The sequence below is a fragment of the Urocampus carinirostris genome, chromosome 18, assembly GCF_059441175.1.
Source record: "Urocampus carinirostris isolate Australia breed hairy pipefish chromosome 18, RoL_Ucar_1.0, whole genome shotgun sequence".
In the NCBI taxonomy this organism is placed as follows: Eukaryota; Metazoa; Chordata; class Actinopteri; order Syngnathiformes; family Syngnathidae; genus Urocampus; species Urocampus carinirostris.
Genome location: NC_142366.1, coordinates 14746575 through 14774109, shown reverse-complemented (window position 1 = coordinate 14774109; position 27535 = coordinate 14746575). Strand labels below are relative to the sequence as shown.

At 37.9% G+C, this 27535-nt stretch overlaps 1 protein-coding gene across 2 annotated transcripts in view; it reads right to left on the bottom strand.

The window, feature by feature from the left end:
* Positions 1–21141, bottom strand: part of prex2 (phosphatidylinositol-3,4,5-trisphosphate-dependent Rac exchange factor 2) — a 73120-nt gene extending 51979 nt beyond the window's left edge. For both annotated transcript variants that reach the window (XM_088321922.1, XM_088321923.1), the window contains exons 1-10: positions 20825–21141; positions 12885–12956; positions 12667–12789; positions 12482–12586; positions 8403–8504; positions 7604–7765; positions 3571–3704; positions 871–974; positions 521–670; positions 309–450 (exon numbers count right to left, since the gene is read on the bottom strand). In XM_088321922.1, coding sequence (XP_088178048.1) covers positions 309–450; positions 521–670; positions 871–974; positions 3571–3704; positions 7604–7765; positions 8403–8504; positions 12482–12586; positions 12667–12789; positions 12885–12956; positions 20825–20962 — 1232 coding nt within the window. In that variant the 5' untranslated portion in view covers positions 20963–21141. The remainder of the gene's footprint in view (positions 1–308; positions 451–520; positions 671–870; positions 975–3570; positions 3705–7603; positions 7766–8402; positions 8505–12481; positions 12587–12666; positions 12790–12884; positions 12957–20824) is intronic.
* Positions 21142–27535: the final 6394 nt, after the last annotated feature.

Here is a 27535-nt window from a genome sequence, read left to right as displayed (position 1 = left end):
TGGTAGTCAGCATGTTTTGTCTGGCAAGACATCTTGATATTATATTATTTGAAAACAGCAACACTATCTTAGAAATTAGGCAGACGCAGTTCTTTCTGATTTTGGTGAAGAAATACTCAAATTTCCACTTATGAATGGCGGCCTTCACAGTCAACTTTCCTTTTTTATTTACCGTCACCAGGTCGGAAATGGGGTGGGCTAAAATTCTCACGGAAAGTCAAGGGCAAAGTGGTAAAGGGCTACTGCCATCATCAAGTCGAATGGTGAATTTTCTTTATTTATATTTTTGTACAAATTTATCATCTTACCTTCCCAGGAAGCATTTGGGAAACGTGCTGAGCTTGCGCTTTCGGTCCTTGATGAGGTGTCCTTTGCTCATGAGCTGGTAAAGCTTCTCCCCTTTCTCGGACACCATCAGCCACGTGTCCTGCTCCATTCCAAGCGTCAGACCTTCCAAAAAAAAACATCGCTTAAAGACTCCCGAATGGCTTTTTCTGGCGTTTTTGGGTTTGTAACTTACTCCTACGACGTTCTCGCTCCTTCATGATGGCTTCCAGCCACTCGTGCTTCTCCTCGGCCGTCTTGGCCATGCAAACGAACCATTTGTTTTTGGCCGTGTTGTGGATCTTCCAGCCGTTGTTCACGATGTTGCCGGAGCTGTGGTAATCGGCTGAATCAACCGATAAGCGATATTGTTATGAGCACCAGAACACTGACATATAGAAAGGTTGGAAAGTGCAAAGGATTGTGGGTAAGGTGATGTAAAAATGCATCACTTCTAGAAATTATAAGGAGGCTCTGATACTAAAAGTCACAGATGCCTTGGCCGAGAAAAATGGATCATTATTTCCATTGGTATTAATAACTGACCAGTGCCGTCGTCCACATTTTCCACCTCCATGACTTCAGTGTTGATTCTGCCTCGAAAGAGGTAGCGAGGTACCTCGGTGGTTCCTTTGCTGTTTTTTAAACGTCTGGAGAGAATGGAACAAAACAAACAGAAGTATGAAAGATGTCCTTCAAAATGAAGACATCAGGAGGGGTATTTCAATACGTATTTTAAATAAATTAAATTTTTAACCACTAGGAGGCACTGAATAACAGAAGTGGTTAGCACATTAGCTTGACATTCCAAAGGTCCCTGGGTCAAGACCGGGTGGAAACATATGTTGGGCTGGATAGGGATGGGCGCCACCAGGCTGTACTTGCCCAAGACACTTCACTGAAAATGGTGCCCCTATCACCCTAGTGGTTAAGGGATCCACTCACCAGTCTTCCAATATATGTCCTGCAATGTGTTGTTTTCATGTTTTGTTAAGTTGGAGCTAGTTAGTGTCCCAAAATATTCTGGGTTGTCTTTTTGTTTTTATTCAGTTGGTTTTCCAATATATATCTTGGATCGTGTGACTTTTATGTTTTAATCAGTTGGAGCTAGTTACTGTGCATTAATAATGATTCTTTTTGGCGTGGTTATGACAAATGTTCCCTGTAATTTTCCAGGGGTCTGAGCGTTCACACAAAGTCGGTGAGCAGCGCTTGAAACAACAGTGAGCAACCATAATCCCAAGTGTGGCAAGATAATTAATTATCAAACATGTCCAAAACTTGACATCAAGTTACATTTTGCCGAGTTTCCGGTAATGCAAAATTATTTTTCTCTTTTGAATGAATTGACTCATGTACTATTGCAAAGGTTGTACGGCCTACAAATGTCGTTTGTTCTTACAATTCTTTCACAAGATATCCATTTCTTTTTATTTCCTGATATATTTTGTCACATAATATTAACATTTTTGGGGGCTTATTTAGTTGGTTGTAAGATACAGAACTGTACTTAATCACATTTTTTAGTGGAAGTACAATGTTGTCAACAAGATTCACTTGATATACAGTAATTGGAAATTATTTGAATGCAACACAAACTTTTTATTCTTTTTTCAGGGTTTTTTTCTACTTTTTTTTTAATTCCTTTAAAAAAAATCTCATTTTGTTTATTTTTTCCAAGCTTTTCCTTTTTTCCTTTTTGTTCTCTATTTACTTTTTTCCTACATTTCTTTATTTTCTTTTTTCTGTCTTTTTTCAAAATTTTTCCTTTTTTCTCTTCCTTTTGTTTCTTTTTTTCTCAGCTTTTCACTACTTTTTCATTTTGGTATTTTTTTCTTTTTTGTTCTATTCCCCCCTTCCTTTAATATTTGGTCATGTTGGGATTAAAGAAGCAAAAACAACCCGAAGAGCCGTTTAGGACCCGAAAGAGCCGGTTCCTTTTAGTGAGCCGAGCCGAACAAGCTGGTTCTCCGACAAACTCTACTAACTTTACTCAACTTCGTTCTCCTTCGACTCGACTTCAAAATACCGCATTTAGGACACAAGGTCAGGGGAACCTGTGATTTTTTACCTTCATGCACTGTAACTTTGACTTGAGTCGCTTCTTAATTAGTAATTTTGAGCCCTCATTTTTGTGCGCTGGCTGGATTTTCTTGTGCGCCCAGAAAGTGCGAGCAGTGCGCAATTGCGCACGCGCGCAGCTTAGAGGGAACACTGGTTATGACACTCTCTCGTTCTTTTCACCTATAAAAATGCTTCTCGTCTTGCCTTATTTTTAATTTTTGTTCTGTTATAGCAGGTTGATATTGGAACAGGCGTTTTCTTCTGTCCACTTCGTCCAAACCAAAATAGGTCCAAACAAGTGATGTACCACCCTTCTTCGGTGCAAGCTTCGTTTCCTTTTCGTTTGTTGACTCTGGGACTATGTTTATGGACTCTGTCATGACACTCAATGAGCTCACACAGTGGTTGTGGCATAGTGTGGTGCTAGCAAACTTTGAATCGCGTTTATTGGCTTGTGCTATTAAAACTTGCCTCTGATTGGTCTGTGCTTTTAAAACTCGAACAGTAACAATTGTGGCTGGCCAAAACTCCACCACTCAGTAAGAAACCTTGACAAAAAAAACACAGTCCTTTGCGGTTTCACAACCGCACTACGTTTAAACTTCTGACTTCGGATTGCCGCCCCCTATCGCCTCCTTCTTCCTCACCGCCTCCCCAGATCTTTCCACCTGCTGGGTTCTTTTTTGTTGTTTTTGACTCCTGGTTGGGCTGGCTGCTTACTGCATGCTCTTCTCCGCCGATCAGTCCCGGTTAGTGCTGTTTAACAGCGTGTTATTTTATTGCCTGTGGTGTCCTGAAAAAATTTACCTCCCGCGTGAAATGTCACCCCTTGTGCAAACGTCATGAGAACGACTTTCTATCTCATTTTTGGGGATTGCATTAGAACAGTAACGCACAGAGCATTTGCACCTTGTAGAAAAATCACATTTGAGCAAGTTAAAAAATTGAATTTAGCGAAATGTCACCGCCTTTTTCTTGCCAATGGATGGACACATATACGAGCTGCAGTATCTACAGTAATCTTGGTAATATTGCATGTATTGAAACCGGTTATGCGCAATACCATAAAGCTTATTAGCCTACTCTGAAATAAACAGTCGAATTCTCAACAGAAAACGGGGGACGAATTTCAGAATATAAGGAGTCATTTCACCAAATTCAGAAACAAAAGAGTCACCGCACCTGTTTTTCTTCTTGCAGTATACAAGTAGCTTGTCGAAGAGGAAGAAGATGCGTTCCTGGACGTTTCCGGCAGATATTTTCAACAGGACGCCGTGCATCAGCATCTCCGTGCACGTGTCTGTGATGTTGGAACCCTGAAAACGTACAATTAAATATTCAATATCTGAGCGTGCACAAGTAGCACTGAAGACTTTAGCATCGGCTGCTACCATCACCCTTGCAGATGCTAACATAAACCAGTGTCACCTCACATTATTGGCTAATACCAGAGAATTTAGCTTTAGCTGCTACCATCACCCTTGCAGCTGCTAAAATTTGTGGCAAGCCTCAGCTAATCTTAGCAGCTTGTGCCACAGATTTTAGCGTTAGCTGCTGCTATTGCCATTGCTGCTGCTAGCATTAGTGGTCAACTTATGTTATCACTATGGTGCTACTATGTTATTACAAGGTTGTAATTATTGAAAGTTAAGACAGCCACTAAAACAGAATGCCAATTATAGATCAAATTTACTAGATAATCACAATGACCCGTCACTGGTGAGCCATTTTAAGAACCTGTCCGCAGGTTACTCAGGTGTTTTTGGCGGGCTACCTGGTTACTGCAAAAGCTATATTGGAGACGGGTGGTTTAGCCCCTACCATCGCCCTTGTAGCCTCTAAGATGAGTGGCCAGGGTCACCAAGCATTAGCAGCTAGTGCCACAAACTTTAGCATTAGCGGCTAGTGTCATAGAATTTAGCATTAGATGTGTCGCTTATGTTAGAACCCTGAAAACACTGAGTAAACGATATCCGCATTAGCACAATAGCAGAAGTAGCAGTAAAGACTTTAGCATTAGCTGCTACCATCGTTCCTTGCCGCTGGTTCCAGTCGTGGCCAGTGTATCCTAACATTAGCAGCTAATGCCACAAACTTTAGCATTAGCAGCTAGTGCCACAGTATTTGCCATGTTGGAAACGTCCAATTTGATAAACAATATCCGCATCCGCAAAAAGCTGAGGTCAATCATGGACAATCCATCGCATCCACTACACAGCATTATCTCCAGACAGAAGAGCAGTTTCAGCGACAGACTGCTGTCACTGTCTTGTACTACGGACAGACTGAAGAGATCTTTTCTTCCTCATGCCATGAGGCTCTTTAACTCCACCCGGCAGAGTAAAGGCCCACATTAAACCACACCACCTACATTGGATATTACCGAATCTTACTGCAATATGTATTCTGTGTAGCACTATTTAGTTACTCTATATAACACGCTACAGTGGGCATTTGCACGTCACACTGGGTATTTGTATATTGCATTCTTTTGGCTTTATTATTGTACTGTTCTCAGCTCAGGGATGCTGCTGGAAATGTGAATTTCCCTTCGGGGATGAATAAAGTATCTATCTATCTATCTATCTATCTATCATTAGCATGTTAGCAGTAATAGCAGGGAAGACTTTAGCATTAGCCGCAACTGTCGCTTTTGCTTACAATAATGGGGAGTGTCAAAGAACAGTAGCAGCTAATGCCGCATACTTGCAGTCGCTAGAACTAGTGGCCAGTGTCACCTAGCATTAGCGGCTAGTGCCACAGACTTAAGCGTTAGCCGCTACCATCGCCCTTGCAGCCGCCAGGATTAGTGGCAAGTATCAATTGGCGTTATCAGCAAGGGCTGCAATCTTTAGCATTAGCTGCTACAATTGCCGTTGCAGCTGCTAAATTTAGTGGCCAGTGTCACCTAGCATTAGCAGCTAGTGCCACAAACTTTAGCACTAGACTTGTCGCTGATGTTGGAACCCTTAAATGGTCCAATTATATATTCAATATCCGCATGTGGGAAGAGAACGGATTACAAAAATCCCGGGCAGCCTTTCCGTTCTTGTCTCTGGGGGGGTGAAAATATGAAATGCGCACCCCCGCTTCCTTTTCTAATGTTGGCCGTGGAATAACATCCTGCGTGTAAGAGAGATTGACTTCCCGGCAGCTAAAAATACTTGAACCGCCAAGCAAGACTTTTTATGTTTTTATTGCTCTTTCGGGACCTTTTCGACATCCACACAGATGTTAGACTTTTACTAACTAGTACAGTACTTTTTCATACTTTGCAGTACCTTAATATACTTTTCAATACTCTTTCTTTCTTTTCAGTACTTTATGCGCTATTTCATACTTTTCCAAACTCTTTAGTAATTATTCAAATTTTGCAGTTTCTTGTTTGACTTTTCATTACTTTTCGTACTATTTCATACTTTTCAGTACTTTTTCATACTCTTTAGTACTTCTTCATATTTTTCAGTACCTAATGAGACTTTTCATTACTCTTTCTTACTTTTTGTTACTCTTCATTACTTGTCAGTACTTATTATACTATTTCATCCTTTTCAGTCCTTTTTTAAATTTTCTGGGGCGTCACTAGCTTAGGAGGTAGAGCGCTCATCTTAGGCCCGAGAGGTCGCAGGTTCGATAACTCTGTGTTATATGTTGAGGTGTCCTTGGGCAAGACACTGAATTCCTAATGCTACCGAAATGTAGGTAGTTGCATTGCATGGCTGATGCTGCTATCATTGTGCGAGTGTGAATGGGTAAGAGTGGAACACATTGTATTTTTTTTTTCTCTGTTTTTCTCTCTCTCTTTTTGACTCAGTCTTTTTCTCTATTTTTCTTTATCTCTTTTAAATCCCGCTCTTTCTTTTTCTCTTTGTCACTCTCTATTAGCTTTCTTTTTCTCTCTCTTTCGTGCTGTCTTTCCCTGTCTCTCTATCCTCTTCTCATTTTTTCTCTTTCTCTGTTTTTTTCCTTCTCTTTCACTTTATTTTGTTCTGTTTACGCTCTCTTTAGTTCCCTCTCTCTCTGTTGTTCTCTCTCTCTCTCCTCTTTTTTGTTCTCTCTCTCTCCTCTCTTGTTCTTCTCTCTTTTGTTGTCCCCCATTCTTCTTCTCTCTTTTGTTCTCCCCCATTCTTCTTCTCTCTTTTGTTCTCTTTCTCTCTTTTTTGTTCTCTTTCTCTCACTCTCTCTTTTGTTCTCTCTCTCTCACTCTCTTTTGTTCTCTCTTTTGTTCTCTCTCCCACTCTCTCTTTTGTTCTCTCTCCCACTCTCTCTTTTGTTCTCTCTTTTGTTGTCTCTCCCACTCTCTCTTTTGTTCTATCTCTCTCTCTCTCTCTTGTTCTCTCTTTTGTGCTCTCTCCCACTCTCTCTTTTGTTCTCTCTCCCACTCTCTCTTTTGTTCTCTCTTTTGTTCTCTCTTTTGTTCTCTCTTTTGTTCTCTCTTTTGTTCTCTCCCACTCTCTCTTTTGCTCTCTCTCCCACTCTCTCTTTTGTTCTCTCTTTTGTTCTCTCTTTTGTTCTCTTTCCCACTCTCTCTTTTGTTCTCTCTCTCCCACTCTCTCTTTTGTTCTATCTCTCTCTCTCTTTTGTTCTCTCTTTTGTTCTCTCTCCCACTCTCTCTTTTGTACTCCTTTGTTCTCTCTCCCACTCTCTCTTTTGTTCTCTCTCCCACTCTCTTTTTTGTTCTCTTTCTCTCTCTCTCTCTTTTGTTCTCTCTTTTTTGTTCTCTCTCCCACTCTCTCTTTTGTTCGCTCTCCCACTCTCTCTTTTGTTCTCTCTCCCACTCTCTCTTTTGTTCTCTCTCTTTTGTTCTCTCTCTCTCTCTCTCTCTCTCTCTTGTTCTCTCTCTTTTGTTCTCTCTCTCTCTCTCTCTCTCTCTCTATTTCTTGTTCTTTCTTTCTGGCCCCCTTGAGTTTTTCTTTTGTCTAGCATGTGGCCCACAAGTTAAAATGAGTTTGACACCCCTGCTTTAAAGCATTAAAGTTGTAATACTCATGACTTGAATAAGCTTTCAAAGTTTCAGTAGCCATCACTTCAAATATTTAGACATTCACTCATGGGTTGCATAAACCATGAACTATGCCTCCCAATAATTGATTTCGGAGTTTAAAGCCACCATCGCCACTGAAGGAGGCTGGAAAACGCAATACAGTCAAAACATGAGGAAAACAATTGAATAAAACTCTAAAAAACATAGTCGTAAGTATTCACATAAACGCACCTCCCAGCCCTCGATATGCGACTGCCATTCTTCCAGGAGCTCCAGCTTCTCCATTCTCCGCTTGGCTTCGTTGATGCCCGAGCACACGTTCTTCATCATCTGCAACGATTCCCGCACAAGTGCGTAGTCCTCGTGCTTTTTGGGGGTCCGCTTCAGGAGTTCCTGAACATTTCAAATACGTACCAATTATACAGTACACTACCGTTTCACCATTTAGTACTATTTTAAAAGAATTATATATAGACATATTTTTTCAGTGTTTTATTTTCTATTCATTTCATTTTTGTTTCATTTCTTAAAAGTATTATTTTCTTTATCTTTAAATAAGATTTTTCTCCTTTTTTTCTGTTCACTGCACTGGAAAAAAAACAATAATACACTTGTTGACTATGAGATTTTCTATTTTTTTTATTTTACTTTGAATGTTTGTCAAAATTGTATTCATTTTTAAATTTACTTTTTTTTTTCACACACATACATATATATGTATATATATATATATATATATATATTATATATATATATATACAGTGAAGAAAATACATATTTGAACACCCAATCCCACGTAGAAATCATGAAGGGGTCTGAAATTTTCATTGTAGGTGCATGTCCACTGTAAGAGAGATAAACTAAAAAGAAAAATCCGGAAATCACAATGCATGATTTTTTTAACAATTTATCAAATAATGCCGTTACTTGCCATCAATGGTGAATCCGTCTAATATTTAAAAAAAATATTTTTAAAATCACAATGTTTTTTTTTTGTTTTTTGTTTTCTTAGAAAAGAAACTTCACTCACTCGGAGAAGAAGCGGGTATTTGCAGATCCTCTGAATGGGAACAACCAAGTAGCCCTCCAACGGGACTTCTGTGTTGTTACGGCCCCCTAGCAACATGCAGTTCTAGACACACACAAAAACGAGCTGACAAGGACCCAAATAAAAACAAAGGTTTTGCGCAAAATATTCATAAAAACGATTAAAAAAGAATTCCGAAAAACCATTTCGAGTAATAACTCAAATTAAAGCCTTGTAAATGAGCATTTAGGATATGTAACTCTTCTTTTAATATAAACTCACAAAATGACAACACAAACAAAAACGTACGTTGGAAATGTGACCAAAAAAACTATAAAAATCTATTTGGAGTGACACCCCATAAAATGTCGCCATCTGTGCTTTTCAGATGAAAAAACAACTATTGAGTCAACATACTCTCAAATGATGACGCGATGAACAAGAAATAATATTTTTTTCAGAAAACACATTCGATTAACGATTAGAATCAATTTCAAGCAGGCTTCAGGGAGTGAGACCTCAAACTAGGGGTCTTGATCCATGCTTTTCCAATATGGAATTTTAATGTCAATATACTCTCATATAATGATGCAATCAACACCAAAGCATAATAATTTTGCCTAGAATTTCACTAAAAAACGATAAAAATCGATTTCAAACAAACCGTACGGAGTTATATCTCAGATTAAAGTTCTCAATCTGTGCTTTTCAAAAATTTAACTAATAGGTGGAAATACACTCAAGTGATGATGAAAAGTCCAAAAAATAACTTTCCCGATAACTAACGATAAAAATGGATTTCAGACAAACCTCATGGAGTGATACCTCAAACTAAAGGTCTCAATGTGCCCTATTCAGATTTGTAACTATTTGGTCAGGATACTCTAAAATGATCATTAAAAAACGTTTTTTTCCAGAAAATGTCATCCATGATTAACGATAACGTTAATTTCAAACAAACCACATGGAGGGATACTTCAAATTAAAGGTCTCAATCCACGCATTTCAGATAAGTAACAACTAGTTTAACGTAGAGTGGCACCTCTACTTACAAATGCCTCTACATACAAAGGTGTCAGGTTACAAAGTCACTGAACGGGGAAATATTGTCTCTAGATACAAAGGTGTTTCAGGATACAAAGTCAAAGTACGTGCTTCTATTCTACCTGGCAACCGGTGTGTATGCGTGAATCCCAGCATGCTCTACGAGTCCACTTTTCACTCTGTAAACAGTCTACTGTATGGTAACGCTAAAAGAGCTATCATTAACAATGGACCCCACAAAAGACATGCAGAAAAGTGGAAAAGGAAAAAAGAAGAGGAAGAGACTTTTTATGGCCATCGAAACCAAGCAATAGATCATAGAAAGGTATGAAAACACACGCCGCTGTGGAGGAAGAGTTCAGAGACGACAAGGAGGAGAATGCAGCCATCAGCCCAAAATAAAACATTTTGGCAAAATTCCATAAAGTCTCAGAATTTGTGGAAAGAAATCACCCGGAAAAAGTCTTGACAGGTCGGACTATCGCTCATTATGATAACGTCTGCCTCGTGCATTTCCGATGGATAGGCAAAAGCAGACGTCATTGGATCAGTTTTTCAAGAAATGCAAGGCAGAAAACACTGCTGAGGAATAGTAAACAAAGAAGCCAGTTAAAAGCTAGATTCATACTTTTATTATTTCTTTTTTTCTTTATTTTGTTTTTTACATTATATGCCTCTTATTTTATGTTTAACGTGCAGTAACGTAATTCCAACATGTATTTGTATCATGTTCTGATGGTCTTTTTGAAAAACTGTACTTTTGCGGGTCTTGGACCGGATTTGCAAATTTACTTTGAAAAGGCGTCTCTTCTTACAAATATTTCAGGTTACAAAGCTTCTCCCAGAACAAATTAAATTCGCAAGTAGAGGTATAACTTTACTTTCAAATGATGTTGAAATGAATACTAAAAATAATTTTGCTTGAAATTTTACCGATAACAAAATCGATTTCAAACAAGCCACATAGAGTGAGAGATACTTCACATTTTGAACGAGCCATATGGAGTGATACCTTAAATTATCTGATTCTCAGATATGTAACTATTAGCTCACATACTCTCAAATGATGACGCAATGAACTAAACATTTTTTCCCCCAAAAAATCTTTACCAATACAATTTATTTATTTTTTGTCGTCTTTTCCGATTTTTACAAGTCATTAGGTCCCCAAACCCTACCCCTAATGCTGAACGCCAAACAGGGAGGCAATGTGTACTAATGTTGTAAGTCTTAGGTATGACTCAGCCAAGGCTCAAACCTGTGACATCCCAGTCCCAGGGCGGGCGGCCAACCCTAAGGCCACCGGGCTGGTGCAATAAACATCAATTTTAAACAAGTCATGTGGAGTAAGGCCTTAAATGAAAGGTCTAGCTCTATGCTTTTTAGATATGCAACAATTAGCTCAACATACCCCCAAATGACAATCGAAGGAACACAAATAATAATTTTGCTGGAGAAGTCACCATGAACAAACGATAAAAAAGAGATTTTTAAAAAACTACAAAGACTGATACCTCAAATTAAAGGTCTTAATCTGCGCTTCTCAGATATGTAACTATAATGTCAAGACACTCTAAAATGATGATGCAATAAACCCCCCCCAAAAAATATTCCAAAATTTTCACTGATAAACAATAAAATTTGATTTTAAATAAACCACAAAGAGTGATACCTCAAATCATAGGTCTCAATCTGCGCTTCTCAAATATGTAACTATAAGGTCAACATACACTAAAAATGATAACACAACTAACAAAAAATAATTTTCCACCGAAAAACGATGAAAATCGATTTTGAGCAGACCATATAGAGTGACACCTCAAATCAAAGGTCTCAATCTGTGCTTCTCAGATACCGTAAATTCCGGACTATAAGCTGCTACTTTTTTCCCAAACGTTCAACCCTGCGGCTTATTCAGTGATGCGGCCAATTTATGTAATTTTTCTAACAGCCGCCAGCAACTCTCGGGTTCAAGGCACATGATGCAGTTTACAAGCTAAACGCAATCGAGCACATAGGAATAAGGGAGCGTGGGGACGACGTCTATACAACAGTCTCTTTCCCATACTGAAGGAGGACAACTTTGATGACGTCAGTTGTAGGGAGGAAGTTGAGAAAGGTTTACCGTGATATCAACATGTACACTATGTTTTTCTCAACAGACCCGTTAACTGTATTGCGAGCGTGTTGTTTGGGATGAAAGTTATAATATTATTACTAAAGCTTTGAAAACTCTCTCGGTGTACCGTCTTTCTTTGTAAATATGTGTAACCATGTATAATATGTATTTGCAACTGTATATTTTTGTAATGTATTTATTTGTATTTATTTTGGACACTTATTCTGATAAGTCTGGCACTGACCAATTAAAAAGAAGGGGTGTAACAGACGCGGGTGATGACGGGAAGTGGGGACCGGTAAAGGTAAGTGTTTGTGGACACGGCAGACAATAGTGGATATATATTTTTCCCACCCTTACATTTGGAAATATACACTTTTTTTCCTTGGATTACTTTTAACGGGACCCGGACTCTGCAGGTCTGCATCAAATCTTGACTACCGGTATCCTTTTCCGTTCATTTTGCCGACTGTGGTTTTTGAACTGTGTACTTTATGTTCAGTCAAAATCGCGGGACTCAAAGAAGAGTTTGGGTTAAATTTGTGATTGTGTTACATGTTTTAATGTGGGCGCATGCGGCTTATATACAGGTGCGGCTTGTGTATGTACAAAAGCGGTTATCCTCTTAAAATGTGGTGGGTGCGGCTTATAATCAGGTGCGCTCTATAGTCCGGAATTTACGGTACATAAAATACTCTTAAATACTCTTACATAATGAGGCAACAGACGAAAATTTACATTTTATTCCCAAAATGTCTCTGATTTCAAACACAAAAAACTATTTCAAACAAACCACATGGAGTAATATTTCAAAATAAAGGTCTCAATCTGCTTTTCTCAGATATGTGACTATCAAGTCATTATACCCAAACACAATAAAACAATGACCGATGACATTGTATTTCCACAGTTCTCTCACCAGCAAGCATGTCCGGACGCTTCGGATCTTATTGAGCTCCAACAAGAGCCGTTGGGCCTTCTCGTGATTTCCGCAGTATTCGTCATAAATCTGGAAACGCTGCCTCTGCAGAGTGAACACAAAACATAAACAAGATATTTTGACGTGTTTTATTTTGAAGGAATATTTGAAGTTTTGCCACAGACAAAGTGCAAGAAGCAGCGTCCGACTTCGTGATGGGCGTGCGGGTCCGGGTGCAGAAGATCTTCTGCCATGGACAAGAAGTCTTTGTGCAATGCCAGGATGTCCTCAATGTTGGAGAACAACACCTGACAGATAAATGTGGATATAATTATATTTTCATTACATTTTCTTTTACAAATGTCATTTGTAATCCATTTTTTACCCTAAAAATTCTGCTCACCTTGACCGTTTCCTCCGTGATATTTTTGTCCATTTTGGTGACGGCATATTGGTCCAAACGATGCAGGAACCCCTGTAAATTAGCAGAAAAACTCATGTGAAAAGGGACAGTGTGTGATATTTCACCACTAGAGGTCATTGTAGAGGAAATTGGAGCTGTAGCGTGAGCATTCAAAGAAGACACACCAAGGAAGCCTAACAGAAAATGAAAGCGTGCTAATCTAGTGTGGAACGTGAGCGACTTCGATGGACGAAGCAGGAGCAACTAACAATAGCAGCTAGCGGCGAGGCATAGCCTGGAGCCAAGTGGTGTACATGGGTGGCTAGAGAATGAAGTAGTGGGTAAAAAAGTTGAAGGTGACCAGTGGTGGAAGGCGAGTGACACTAAAGAAGGAAGCAACTAGCAATAACATTAGAGGCTAGTGACAAGCCATAGCCTGCATGAGAGTGGCTAATGTGAGTGACTAGAGAATGAAACAGTAGAATAAGTCAATTATGAGCCTGCAGCCAGGTGGTTGACATGGGTGACTAGAGAAGGAAATGTTTGAATAAAGAAATCGAAGATCAGCTGTGGAAGGCAAATGACGCTAAAACTAAGCAAGCTAACATTAACTACAAGGAAGAAAAAGTCTGCAGACTAGTGACTAACGTGAGTGGCTAGAGGAAGAAACAGCGGTAAAATAGTCAAAATTAGAAAGCCATTAAAGGCGATGGACACTAAAAGACAAACCAGGAGCAGAAAACACTAACAATAGTGGCTAGTAGTATGCCGTAGCCTGCAGCCAAGTGGCTGATATGGGTGGCTAGAGAAAGAAATAGTGGGTAAAAAAGTCGAAGTTGACCAGGTGAGTAAGGCGAGTGACACTGAAGAATGAAGCAAGCTTCATTTACATGATACAACTAGCAATAACATTAGAGGCTAGTGAAGAGCCAAAGCCTGCAACAGAGTGGCTATCATGAGTGGCTAGAGAATGAAACAGTAGAAAAGTCAAATATGAGCCTGCAGCCAAGTGACTGACATAGGGGGCTAGTAAAGGAAATGTTCAAATGAAATAATCACAAGATGACCTTCGGTGGAAGGCGATTGACGCTAAAAACTAAGCAAGCTAACATTAACTATGAGGAAGAAACATAGTCTGCAGCCTAGTGACAAACATGAGTGGCTAGAGGAGGAAACTGCAGAAAGAAAAGTTGAAGAACACAGTGCTGCGGAAGGCGAGTGACACTGAAGGACAAAGAGGAGCTGCTAACTTTAACAGCAGTGGCTAACGGCAGGCCATAAGCTGCATCATAACGGCTAACATGTGTGGCTAGAGAGGGAAACTGTCGGAAAAACATGTCAGTTAACTTCAGAGAAACAATGTTAAAAAATAAAGAGCGAGTGCTGGAATTTGAGATTGAAGGAGAGAGAGAGAAAAAAATGGAGACTACTCTGGAATAATGAAGTTCTTTGTTGAAAGTGCGACGAGCCACTCAACATTCCGCGGCCGACCCTCGCTTCAGAACTCGCCGACATTAGCATAACATTAGCATAACATTAGCAAGTACATTATGCACAACCACAGAGCGCTTGTACCTCGACTAGCGCTTCGGGTTAGCGACGTACGGCGTTAACATTTTGACATTCAAAGATTACGTCAAAAAAAAATTAAATGGCGAAAACAGTTAGTAGAAAATTGGGCTACTTCTGTATTTAAAAAGGATAAGTATTCAAAAGTAGTTAATTGATTAGCTTTGCTGGCTAGGTTAGCAGTAGAAAAGTGCTAGCTTTAGAGTGCTTAGGCTACGCTAGGTAAGCACACAAAGATAAGCTAAAAAATAATACAACAGTGTTCCAATAAAAACCTTTACCTCTCGATTTAGTTAGCTTAGCTGCCCAAGTTTGCAGAAAAAATGCTAGCGTTAAAGTACTTGGGCTGAGCTACTCAAGCCAGCAAATTGCGAGAATGTTACGGTTGATAGCTAATTACCTCTCGATTTAGCTAGTTTAGCAAGCTATGTTAGTAGAAAAAAGTTCTAGCATTAGAGTACTAAAGCTAAGCTAGGTATGTAAGCAAAGCTTAGCTAACAATAGTGTAACAGGGTTCCAATAAAAAGCCACTTAGCTCTCAATTTTAACAGACAAAAACATAAAACTTAAGTTAAAATGAATACAATGTATAAAACTTGAAAGTGAGATTCCCAAAAGAATTATATTTTAAGAAATCGAGAAACATAAAGAAGAATAAATTGTACAATGACAGGTATTCAGAACTAGTTGGCTAATTAGCTTAGTTAGCTAAATTAGAAGTAAAAAGTGCTAGCTGGAGAGTACAGGTTTCAAACAGGCAGCCTGTTGTTGTAATCTGGCCTGCAAGACAACACTATGAGAAGCACAAGAGAAGAATGAGCTGCAGTTTTAAACATGTCCGCTTGATGGGAAAGTGGGGACCGGTAAAGGTGAGTTTTTGTGGACACGGCGGACAATAATGGATATATATTTTTCCCACCCTTACCTTTGGAAATCTACACTTTTTTTCCTTGGATTACTATCAACGGGCACCCAGAATCTGCAGGTCAACAAATTTTAAGTACCTATATCAATTTGCGTTTATTTTGGCGGCTGTGATTTTTGGACTGTGTGCTTCAATGAAGGAAAATAAATGACGTAATCTAAACTGTGGTTCAGGATTTGTGTACTATCTATGAAGTTACCTTCGGGAACGGTGCATTCGCACTGATCGCTGCTTGGCTCTGTGGCTAGGACCTTGACTTGAAGTGTCTCGGCCCCTTGGCTTTGTAGCGTATTATGATTTGACCGATAATGGATAATTGATAAAGAATATAGAACAATAAATCTTACAAAAGGTTTCTCTCTCTTTTTTTTTCTCCCCTGCTCTCTCTCTTTCTTTCCCTGTCTTCTTTTCTCTCTTGACTCTCTCTTTTTTATCTCACTTTCTCTCTCGCTGTCTCTCTTATACTGCCATCCTTTCTCCCTCCATTTCTTTCTCTCTTTGTATCTCTCTCTCTCTCTCTCATTATTTGCCCTCTTTTTCTCTTTCTCCCAGTTTCTTTTTTTCTCTCTTCAATCTATTAGTCCAGCCCCCTGTGAATGTATTTTCTACCATGTGGCTCCTGAGCTCAAATGAGTTTGATGCCCTCAGTAGTACAGGCAATGTGCCTCCAGATCGATTCACAATGCAAAAGTGGGCAGAGCCAAAAGAACGAAGGAAATCAGGAAGGAAGGAAGGAAACGAATCCTTCAGGAGACAAAAGCATCAAAAAGAAAAAAAATAATGGACAGGAAGCGATGAATTAGCCAAGCAGCTGAAGATTTTAAATACTCCAAGACAATAAAATTGAAGAGTTGGGAATGAACTTAAAATGTTAAAACTGCCTTTTTTTCCTCCATTGGTTAACTCTACAAAATCTGCCTAACAACAGCATGCTGCCCAAACAACATAGGGCGTTTCAATTTGTATTTATTTACATTTTTCTATTTTTTGTATTTTATTGATTTCTCAATGTAGCTCCACACTTAACAAGTACAGTTTATTTTGTTTCAATATAGTTGAATAAATCCCAGAATGAGCTTTCATAGTAGTTTGTATTGTTGTTGGATAATCGTGATCATTTTATACATGTTTTTATTTTACTTAGAATCGGCTGTAAAATTGATTACCGTATTTTCCACACTATAAGGCGGACCTAAAAGCCTTTATTTTTTTCAAAAGCTGACCATGCGCCTTATAATACAGTGTGCCTTATATATGGATCAATATTAAGTCGCAAAGTCTTGCAACTAAGGCCAGCAGCCGCCGACTCGATTTTCCCCCGAAGGCAAAGTCTGGGATTTATATACCGGCGTTTCATTTCCTAACCAATGTGTCAATCATCATTTGAATCAGTCACTATTGGCTGAAGCTATTCGGAGGTAAAGGGGGCGGATCCTTTTTATCATTTACAGGCTCGCATAGGCCAAAGGGGCGAAACAAAGCCTGCAATTGGCCGAAAAAGAGGAATGCGAATCACACGTTGGTTGGGTTGCACTACGGCATAAAGAAAACATTTTTTACTATTCTGTATCTGTAAATATTTTACTCTCCTGGATTTATATATGTATTCATTCACTCAAAATGTGAAAACTGCCTTTTCCCAGTTGGTTAACCCAACAAAATCTGCCTAGGGACAGAGAAGCATTATTAACATTTCACTTGCTCTTTATTTTCATTTTTTATTATTTTTTTGTCCTCAACGTTAGCAGCACCACACTCTAAAAAGTGCCCTTACAAATGGAATATTGTAAATATAACCCAAAAAAAACTTCAAGGTATAATTTTGCTTACTTTACGTATTTTTATTATGTTTCATCGTTGAAAAACATCCCGTAAAAAAAATTGAGAAGTTCGTTGTGAAAGGAAAAATGTTCATGAAAAAAGTTGTCAAAACTGCCTTTTTTTCAACTTTACAAAATCTGCCTGGCAACAGCAAGCTTTTCACTTCCTATTGCTTTCATTTTTTCATCATTTCTATTTATTCATTTTTACTCTATGTTAGCTGCGCCACACTTTAAACAGTTGTGTTTATTTTATTTTTTCATTTATTTGTATTGTATTTATTTTAGTCTTTTATTTTTTGGTCAAATAATCCAAATTAAACTTTTAAAATAATCATGTCAGATAATTTTGCACATTTTATATATTTTTTTTAACTTTCTATTGAAAAAACTAAGAAAAAGTATATATATATCTATATCTATATATAGATATAGATATACAAATATCTACATATATATATATATATATATATATATGTATATATAAATATATAAATATATCCATCATCTGCACCGCTTATCCTCACTGCTGTCACTGTCTTGTACCACGGACAGACTGAAGAGATCTTTTCTTCCTCATGCCATGAGGCCCTTTAACTCCACCCGGGGGAGTAAAAGCCCACATTAAACCACACCCCCTACATTGCATATTACCGTTACATTGGGCATTTGTATATTCAGGGTTGGGTAGGGTTACTTTAACTGGATTACTTTCAATTACTTTTGGATTACTCCAATACCAAATATGCTAATAAAAGACAAAAGAAAGTAAATATGAATAAAATTACCGGTACTAAATTTTGTGCAGGCTTAAGGAGTAACGGAATACATGGAACGGCAAAAATGATGTTGGCAAGCTGTTTGGATTTATTTTCATTTTGTTTCTGTCGCATTTTATGTTAGTTTTGCCGGAGATCAAAGCCAGGAGAGAAAGCTTACCACGTGTTGTGAGTCATCATTATTTTTTTCATATTTAGTTTATTATGTCTTTTATTAGCATATTTTGTATTGGAGTAATCCAGAAGTAATTGAAAGTAATCAAGTTAAAGTAACCCTACCCAACCCTGTGTATATTGTATTCTTTTTGCTTTATTATTGTATTGTTCTCAATGCAGGGATGCTGCTGGAAATGTGAATTTCCCTGCGGGGATGAATAAAGTATCTATCTTCCCTTTGGGGATGAATAAAGTATCTATCTATCTATCTATCTAGGGTCACGGGGGTGCTGGAGCCCATCCCAGCTATCTTCGGGCAGTGGGCAGGGGACATCCTGAACTGGTTGCCAGCCAGTCGCAGGGCACACAGGGACAGACAACTCACTAGCTCATTCAAACATGCATATTTTTGGAATGTGGGAGGAAACCCACGCAAGCACGGGGAGAACATGCAAACTCCACACAGGAAGGTGCCTCACACGCTCTAACCACTGCTCCGCCGTGCTGCCCTATACATATATATCAACAAAATTCACTTAAAACTCTGTTTTTCCTCATTGGTTAACACCTAAACCTCACAAAATTTGCCTGCCGCTTAGACAACATAAGGTTTTTCACTTCCTAAATGACTGCCAAGCATAATGTTTACTTTCATCTTAATTTTATTCCCCTTCCTGGGTCTATTCTCCTCAAGATAAACACCAGCGCACACGGTCTCCTGTGTTTATGTAATAATTAGGTAATATCCCAACCAATTTGAAACATCCCATGTAACATTGGGGGAGGGGGTATTTATTTGGTGATATTTTTCCATCTAAAAGGGAAGTGTAAGTTGAGTGGAAGTACATTTTTTCGGCCAAGGAATTCTCAGATGCTAGTATGCTGAAGGGGTGGGCTAACTATTTTATTGCAAAAGAAAATCGAGACATGAATTTCAAATCACGCTAAACTTGTGCTTAACTTGCACACCCGAAATGGTGAAATTCAGAGTGGTGGACCTAGTGATTTTGATTTTTTTTTTGTACCAGGCACACTCCAATATTCCAAAAAAAGGGGTGTACGGGAGGGGTGCACCGTTTAATTTAGAGCAGAAGAAAAATGAAAAGTAGGCTTTCAAATCTTTCTAAACTTGTGTTGAACTTGCACACGCGAAATGATGAAATTAAGAGTGGTGGACCCAGTGATTTTAATGATTTTTTAATTTATATAGTTTTTTTTGCACCATGCATACTCCAATATTGCAAAAGAAGGTGTGATGGTAACTGTAAAACCTCGGATAAGGGGGCGTGTCACTTGTTTTACTGGGAAAAAAAAAAATAGACCTTTAAGTCTTTCAAAACTTGTGCAAAACTTACCCACCCAAAATGGTGATACTGAAAGTTGTGCGCCGAAATGATTGTAGTGCATTTTCAGAGGTTTTTTTGCACACTCCAATGTTGCTGAAGGGGGTGTGCATGACTTGTGTATGAGTTTTTGTATTTTTTTTCTTTTGAAGGGGTAAGGAAATGCATTTGTTTCCACTAGACCAGGGGTTGACCATCCAAAATGCTGAAGGAGCCATATTTGACCCACAAAACAGACATAAATACTAATATATATATATATATATATATATATATACATATATATATATATAAATATATACCTGTATAGGCAGCACGGCAGCACAGTGGTTAGCACATGCGGGGCACAGTTCTGAGGTCATGGGATCAAATCCAGCTACCAGCCTTCCTGTGCGGAGTTTGCATGTTCGCCCCGTGCTTGCGTGGGTTTCCTCCCACATTCCAAATATATGCATGTTTGAATGAGCGAGTGAGTTGTCTGTCCCTGTGTGCCCTGTGGACTGGCTGGCAACCAGTTCAGGGTGTCCCCTACCCACTACCTGAAGATGAATGAAATGGGCTCCAGCAGCCCCGCGACCCTACTGAGGATAAGCGGTACAGATAAAAGGCTCTATATTATTAAGAAATGTAATAATAATATTCACTTCATAGAGTACATATGTATGTGTTTATAAGGTCAAGTCAAGTCATGTTTATTTGTGACGCCCTTACTCGCAAAGAGTATCAAAGGGCTGCACAGACTATTACAGTACAGACTATTGTTACAGCATCCCCTGATCTAAGACCGACATGTGGGCAAGGAAAAACTCAAAACCTCAGCATGAGGAAAATAAAGAAAACTTGAGCTAACCCCCGTTCCAGGAATGAAAACATTTTTGTTAATGTTTGTAAGGAAACAGCCTGGTGGAAAAAATCCAGAAACATCGTCTAAGAAAAGCTATAATTAGAATAGTATCCATCCCTAAGCTTGACCACTCAGTATTTCTCAGTGATATACATATACGTGTTTTCATAAAATCGTGAAAACATGAAAAATGGGATTTCATTCATTTAATTATATTTGTATTTAGAATTATTTTTCTTTCGTTCCGTTTTGTCAAAAATCTTGACAACAAACGGTTGCTGGACACACACTTTTAGCCAATTTTAGAAGACTGTGCGTCTCAGCAGTGTTCCCATATACCGGTGCGAGTTGTTTATTCTCCGAGTACAAAAACTACACTCTTATTTCGTTACTTTTATCGTGCATTGCGACCCAGACTGACGTTGACTTTATAAACACCTGCAGAGTGCACCGTGATAGCTCCTCAAACATTCTAATTTATTTTTATTTTTTTTCGAAACTCACCGAAAGGAAGTCCAGCGTGGAAACATAATCCCGTTCGGTTTTTAGAAGCTCGTTAAGGACGCAAACTCTCAAACGAAGCTGCTTTTCCGAGTCTTTTCCGTTCTCGGTTCTTGGCTCGGTTCTCGGTTCCTCAGTCATTTTTGGGGGGTAAAATAATAATTAAACAAATTTTTTAAAATAATTTAAAAATCAATTTTCCTTAGTCATTATTGTTTTTTCCGTTTCCTAACTTTGTAGTTTTGTTAAAATATAAATAAAACAACGAATGAAAGTTGCAGGAAGGATGCAAGCCGATTGGAAGTGGCCTCAAGTAACTCGCACGCAGGTTTTGATCAGTCTCTTCAAGTCATTGTCGAATGACACGCTAAGATCCGGTAAAGATTTCAAAACAAAGAAAAGAAACACCCGTGTTTAAAAGGGACAAATGTTATCTTGTACTCAGGCGTGATTTGAGGATAATATTAGTAGTTATATTATATTGTTACTCACTTTTTTGTAGCTGTTGCGATAGAATGATCAGGTTAATAACGTATTTCCATGATCAAATCACCTGACTTCCGGTTTGAGAAAACTTCTAAAGAAATTGTAAATTTTCTTTTTATAAATTTATGAATACAAATTCTGATGTTTATACATAATTTAAACTAAGACCACTGTTATAATGAGTGTGTCTAAAATTTAATGTTAAACCCTATTTGAGGTAAAACTGTATTTTCACAATCAAATCACTTGACCTCCGTTTTAACAAAGCAGAAACTAAACATTTGTAGTTTTATTTTCTAATTACGCTTAAAATTGTTGCATTCCTATAATGTTTACGTTCTAACAATCGTTTGAATAATTTGTCCAAAAATATTTAGGGTATACCTGTAGTTACATAATTAAATACCTGACTTTCGGTTTGAAAAATGAAACATTCTTTTTTTCTCTCTTAGCAAGACAACAAATTAGTTTTATTCCTACCGTATTCAAACGTTAACCACCATTTTAATATTTACGCGTATGATATTTAAGGTAAAACCATGTTAAATCACGCGACTTTATCGTTTATCTAAACTGGAACTAAACGATTTCATTTTTATCTTCTATAAATTACATAAAAGGTAATAATATTCAAAAAGTATTTTAGCTATAAACAATTTAATAATCAGGCCTTACACTCTTTAAGACAAACCCGTATTTACTTTATCAAATCACCTAACTCCGTGTTTAGGAAAGCTTTAACTAAATCCTATTTTTATTTCTTAAAAATTTCATACGTAAAATTTGTTCAATATTTAAGCCATAACCATCGTTTTGATAATTATGCATCCAAATATTCAAGGTAAAACCATATTTACATGATCAAAACACCTGGCTTCCGGTCGAGGAAAGCCTTAATTAAAAACACGAATATGAATGGTGATATCCTGACAATAATCAAGCTTCAACCCCAGTTTTAATCATTACGTATACAGATGTTTAAGCTAAAATCATATTTACAGGATCAAATAAACAGACATCAGGTTCAGAAAAGCCTTAAGTAAATACTATTTTATTTTCTATGTTCAACAAATAAAAGAATGATATTCTTACAGTATTTAAGGCATAACCACAGTTTTGATTATCATGCATTAAAATATTTAAGATACAAACTTAATTACTTAATCAAATCAAATGACTTCCGGTTTAAGAAAGAACTCACTAAATCTTATTTTTGCCCCCCATTAATTACACGAACAAAAATTAATCAAAGAAAGATAAATTAATATACAAAGGACCATTTAAATAATGAGAAAATTTGATTGGCGCAACACTTGACAAACATTACCTCCTAACGGTTAGTTTTGCAACCGCAGGTTGCTGTGATGTGCATGTCTCACCACTAGAGAGCAGTACTTAATAATAATTTCGGAAAACAATGATCGATTTGATAAGAATTGTAATAACAATCTGAAAAAATCTTTAAAATAAATCGTTCCAGAATAAAAAGTCAACAATTAAATGATAAAATAAATTATTGGAAAAAATCCAGTATATCCAGTCTTCTCCAGTCTTTTATACGTTCTTAACATGCATTCAGATGCTAAAAAGTCTCTGTAGTGCGAAGTGGAAGGAGAAGAGGACGACGAGGTGAGCGGAGAAGATGAGGTAAAATTTTGGACTATTTGATAAAGTTTCAGGAGCGAGCAGAGAGAGTGGGAAAGGTGAGATGGCACAACATTCATTTGGACAGGTAACTTAAAATTAGTTTTACCTGGTTATATCAGTATCAGAAATTATTTTCCCCCCATTTTATTAACACTCCACTTATTGAAACATAAATATTTTGTTTGTTTGTTGTACATGATTCAATTGTTTGTTTGTTTGTACATGATTCAGATTGAATCGTTTCTTGTACATGATTCAATTGTTTGTTTGTTTGTACATGATTCAAATTGAATCGTTTCTCCGGCGCCGTCACGAATGGCAGCCACTCCAGCAGCTCCCGTGTTATTTTTCGATTGTTCTCAGTTATTTTCGATTGTTCTCAGCTTAGGGATGCTGCTGGAAAAGTGAATTTCCCTTCGGGGATGAATAAAGTATCTATCTATCTATCTATCTATCTATTAAAATATTTTTGGGGAAAAAAAAAATGTGAAACAACAACAGAACTACCTTTATAAATATTTTTGGGGCTCATTGGGAGTTCGAGGGAAAACTAACTAATAAATACATAATAGGACTAATAACATAAAAGCAAATTAAAATGTAGAAAAATATATTTTTAAAAAGATTAAAAAATAACAAAATATGACATGAAAATTATATTCTGTTTAGGGTTTTATAGTATTTTTTTATAAATAAAAAAATAAATTTTCCATATTACACTTTTTTCGATAAGTCGCATATTGTCACAAGGAAATAAAAATAATAAATCACTAGATTTGATAAATAAATTACTAAATTAATTAATTAATACATAAATGGATAAATAGTTACATGGATAAATTGATTAATAAATACATAAATAAATAAATAGATACACTGATAAAGAGACAATAAGATAAAATAAATAAATGAATAGATACATTGATTAATAGATAGATAAACAAATGAATGGAAGAATTTAGGGATGAAGTGGATAAAAAGATAAATGGATGAATAAATAAATAGATAAATAGATGAACAGATAAATCGATGTGTGGATAAATAAATAAATAGAGAAATAGAGAAATAGATAAAAAGTACAATGATGAATAAATAGATACATTGAGAAATGGACTACAAGTACTACAATTACAGCAATATATATATATATATATATATATATATATATATATATATATATATATATATATATATATATATATAATGCAAATGCATCACAATCTGGACCTATATTTATAAACAACACCCTATGAGTTGAATATGTATGATGGTGAGGATGGTGAAAAACAAACAAAAACTAAATAAATAGGGATACATACTGTAGATATACATCTTAAAAGGAAAAAAAAAATCATATGCTTCACATCTCAGAGTTTGGGTAGACAAGTGGGAGCTTGATGATGGAGGCATCTGGCTCAAGCTCCTGAACCTTATCTTTTTAATGCATGGAATAGGACACTCAAGAAAGGGGGTCCTGCTGCCTGGGGGCAGACCACCTGAGGCAGCAGGTCCAAAGATACTTGTATTCCGGACAACACACACCACATAGAAGTCAGTTTCACCATGGGCACCCAAGGGAACTATGTTATCATAATATATACTCTAATTATACAATATGCTGAAAATGTATGGGGATAGCAATGATGATAATGATAATGGTAAAAAAAAATCCTGGAAGTACTGATGATGGTGATGATGATGATAATAAAGAGACTGTATGTATATTCGAGAGGTGTTTGTTGTATGTAAATACTCAGAAGAGCTAACTGTGGGACACAATTAGTAATGAAGTTTAAGAGGTAGGATTTGATCAGCATATGCTTCTTCCTACTTCCTTTCGAACATGTACAATAACATTGTTTGTGTCATGATTACTCATTGCCCTCACCTGTGCTCGCTCGTTTGGCGCCAGCTGCTGCTTGTTGCCTAATCGATTCCCCTCCTAGTTATACCCAGTACGCCGGTCATACCTTGTCAGTCCGTCAGCGAACCTCTGCATATGCAAGTCAAGCACTTTGACTCTGGCTCCCGTCGGCTTCGTTTTCATCCATATACCACTTTTCCTGATTCCACTTTTGTAACCGGTATCGACCCGTTTTGTCCTTTTGACCACGCTCTGATCTCCCGCTCCATCTACGACCCGTTTTTGACCACCGACCACGCTCTGATTCCCTGCTCCGGCTATCGACACGTTTTGCCCGTTTGATCCCAAGAGCGGGTTGCTTCCCTCGTCCAGTGAGCACCGGATTGCTGGCGTTTGTTTTCCTCTATTTCTCAATAAACTTGTGAGTAAACGTTATGCATCTGGGTCCTCCTCCTGTTCTGGTTCTGACAGTTTGTGTATTCATTTTTTTTTATTTGTTGTTTTGTTTTTGCTTTTGTCATGTTTGAAATAAAAGATTTATTCAAGATGTGATTTTAAATAGATTTTTTTTTCAGCATGCCAAAATGTGATTAGAATTGTAATAATTGTTTGGAAAAATTAATCAAAATAAAGCATAACAAAATAATAAATCAATTTTTAAATGATTAAAATATATGGAATATAAACTATTAAATTAAATTCAAAACGTATACTTTTCCAGTGAAACAACAAGAAAACTACCTTTCCAAATATGATTTGGCTCACTAAATGTTAACATTCCCATGCTGCTATAACGGAAGGAAAATGTGAGCTTTTGTTTTTCTTTTGGTTATGCTTTGCATATATATAGTAATTGTGCGTAAAACAGGTGGCGCTCTTGTTGACATGGGAGGCAAGCATGTGGAAAAAGTGCTAGCGTAGTAAATTCGGCACAAAAAGAACAGCTAGCGCCTGACTTTGCAGATTTTTTGGGGCTTATTTAGTTCAAAAACATTGGAGGATAAGATAAAAACATTGAACCCGTCGATTTTTCTGCCAATTAGAAAGCTCGTTACACACTAATTAAAAATGATAATAATAATTGTGTATATCAGTCATGTCCAAAGTCCGGCCCGGGGGCCAAATGCTGCCCGTGGTCCATTTTCATCCGGCCCACAGCCTCCGTCATAAAACCAATAACGCCTGGCCGGTAATACATTGAGCAGCAGCGCTGTTACCTGCATGTTCTAAGTGCTGCCATCTAGAGGCTCAAATAGAAACAGCAAAATAGTATGTGCGGCCCCAAAATTTTCTAAAATGGCGGCAATAAATAAAAGGAGGAAAGTTGACTGCGAGGGCCGACGGTTAAAGGATGGGTGAAAATTGGACTATTTCTTCTCTGAAATACGTAACAACTGTGTCCGCCTCATTTGTAAAGAGACAGTGGCTGTTTTTAAAGAGTTCAATGTGAAGCGACATTACCAAACAAAACATGCTGACGCATATGACAAGATCACAGGTAATGAACGCAGCGAGCAACTGAAACATCTTGAAGCTAGCTTAATCTCACAGCAGCAATATTTTACAAAAGCTCGGGAGTCAAACGAGAATGCTACAAAGGCTAGTTACGAGGTAGCAGGGCTGATCTCAAAGCATTGCAAACCTTTTACCGAGGGTGAATTTATCAAATAATGTGTGATGACAATGGTAAAGAATATCTGTCCTGAGAAGCAGCAAGAGTTTGCCAAAGTCTGCTTGGCACGTAACACTGTGGCGCGCAGGATTGAGGAGGTGTCATCGGACATCAAAAGACAATTGGGAGTCAGAGGAAAAGAGTTTGACTTTTTTTCACTAGCTTGCGACAAAAGCACTGACACCTCTGACACTGCTCGGTTACTCATTTTTTTGAGAGGAGTGGACAACGAAATGAATATTACTGAAGAACTACTTGACCTACAGAGCCTGAAAAACCAAACAAGAGGAACAGATTTATTCTCTTCTGTTTGCGCTGCCGTGGATAACATATACTATATATATATCTCATCTCATTAGCTGCACCGCTTATCCTCAGTAGGGTTGCGGGGGTGCTGGAGCCCATCCCAGCAATCATCGGGCAGTGGGCAGGGGACACCCTGGACTAGTTGCCAGCCAATCGCAGGGCACACGGGGACAGACAACTCACTCGCTCAGTCACACCCAGGGACAATTTGGACCGGCCAATTCACCTGAAATGCATGTTTGTGGAATGTGGGAGGAAACCGGAGTGCCCGGAGGCAACCCACGCAAGCACGGGGAGAACATACAAACTCCGCACAGTAAGACCGGTAGCTGGATTTGAACCCACACAGGAGGTTCCCAAGACCTTAGAACTGTGCCGCACACGCACACTAATATATATATATATATATATCTATATATAAAATTGTGTAAGTTAGTAATGACTCAAGAAGAGCACTCTCTAATGCAGGGGTATCCAAGCTACGGCCCACGGGCCGCAGTTGGCCCGCGGGTCAGTTTTTATTGGCCTGCAGCAAATTCTGAAAATATAGTTGAATATGGCGCTTGAGCTCAACTCTGTTGCACTTCTCAGTTTTAATTCTAGATGAAGCCAGTAACGGAAAAGGTGCTTCTCCACCCATGCTTTTGGGATCCCCTGAACTGGAAAACATTGGAATTGTGTTTTCTTTGCTTATTTAATGAACCTTCTTGTCATTCATTTGAACTGTCACTGAAATTCA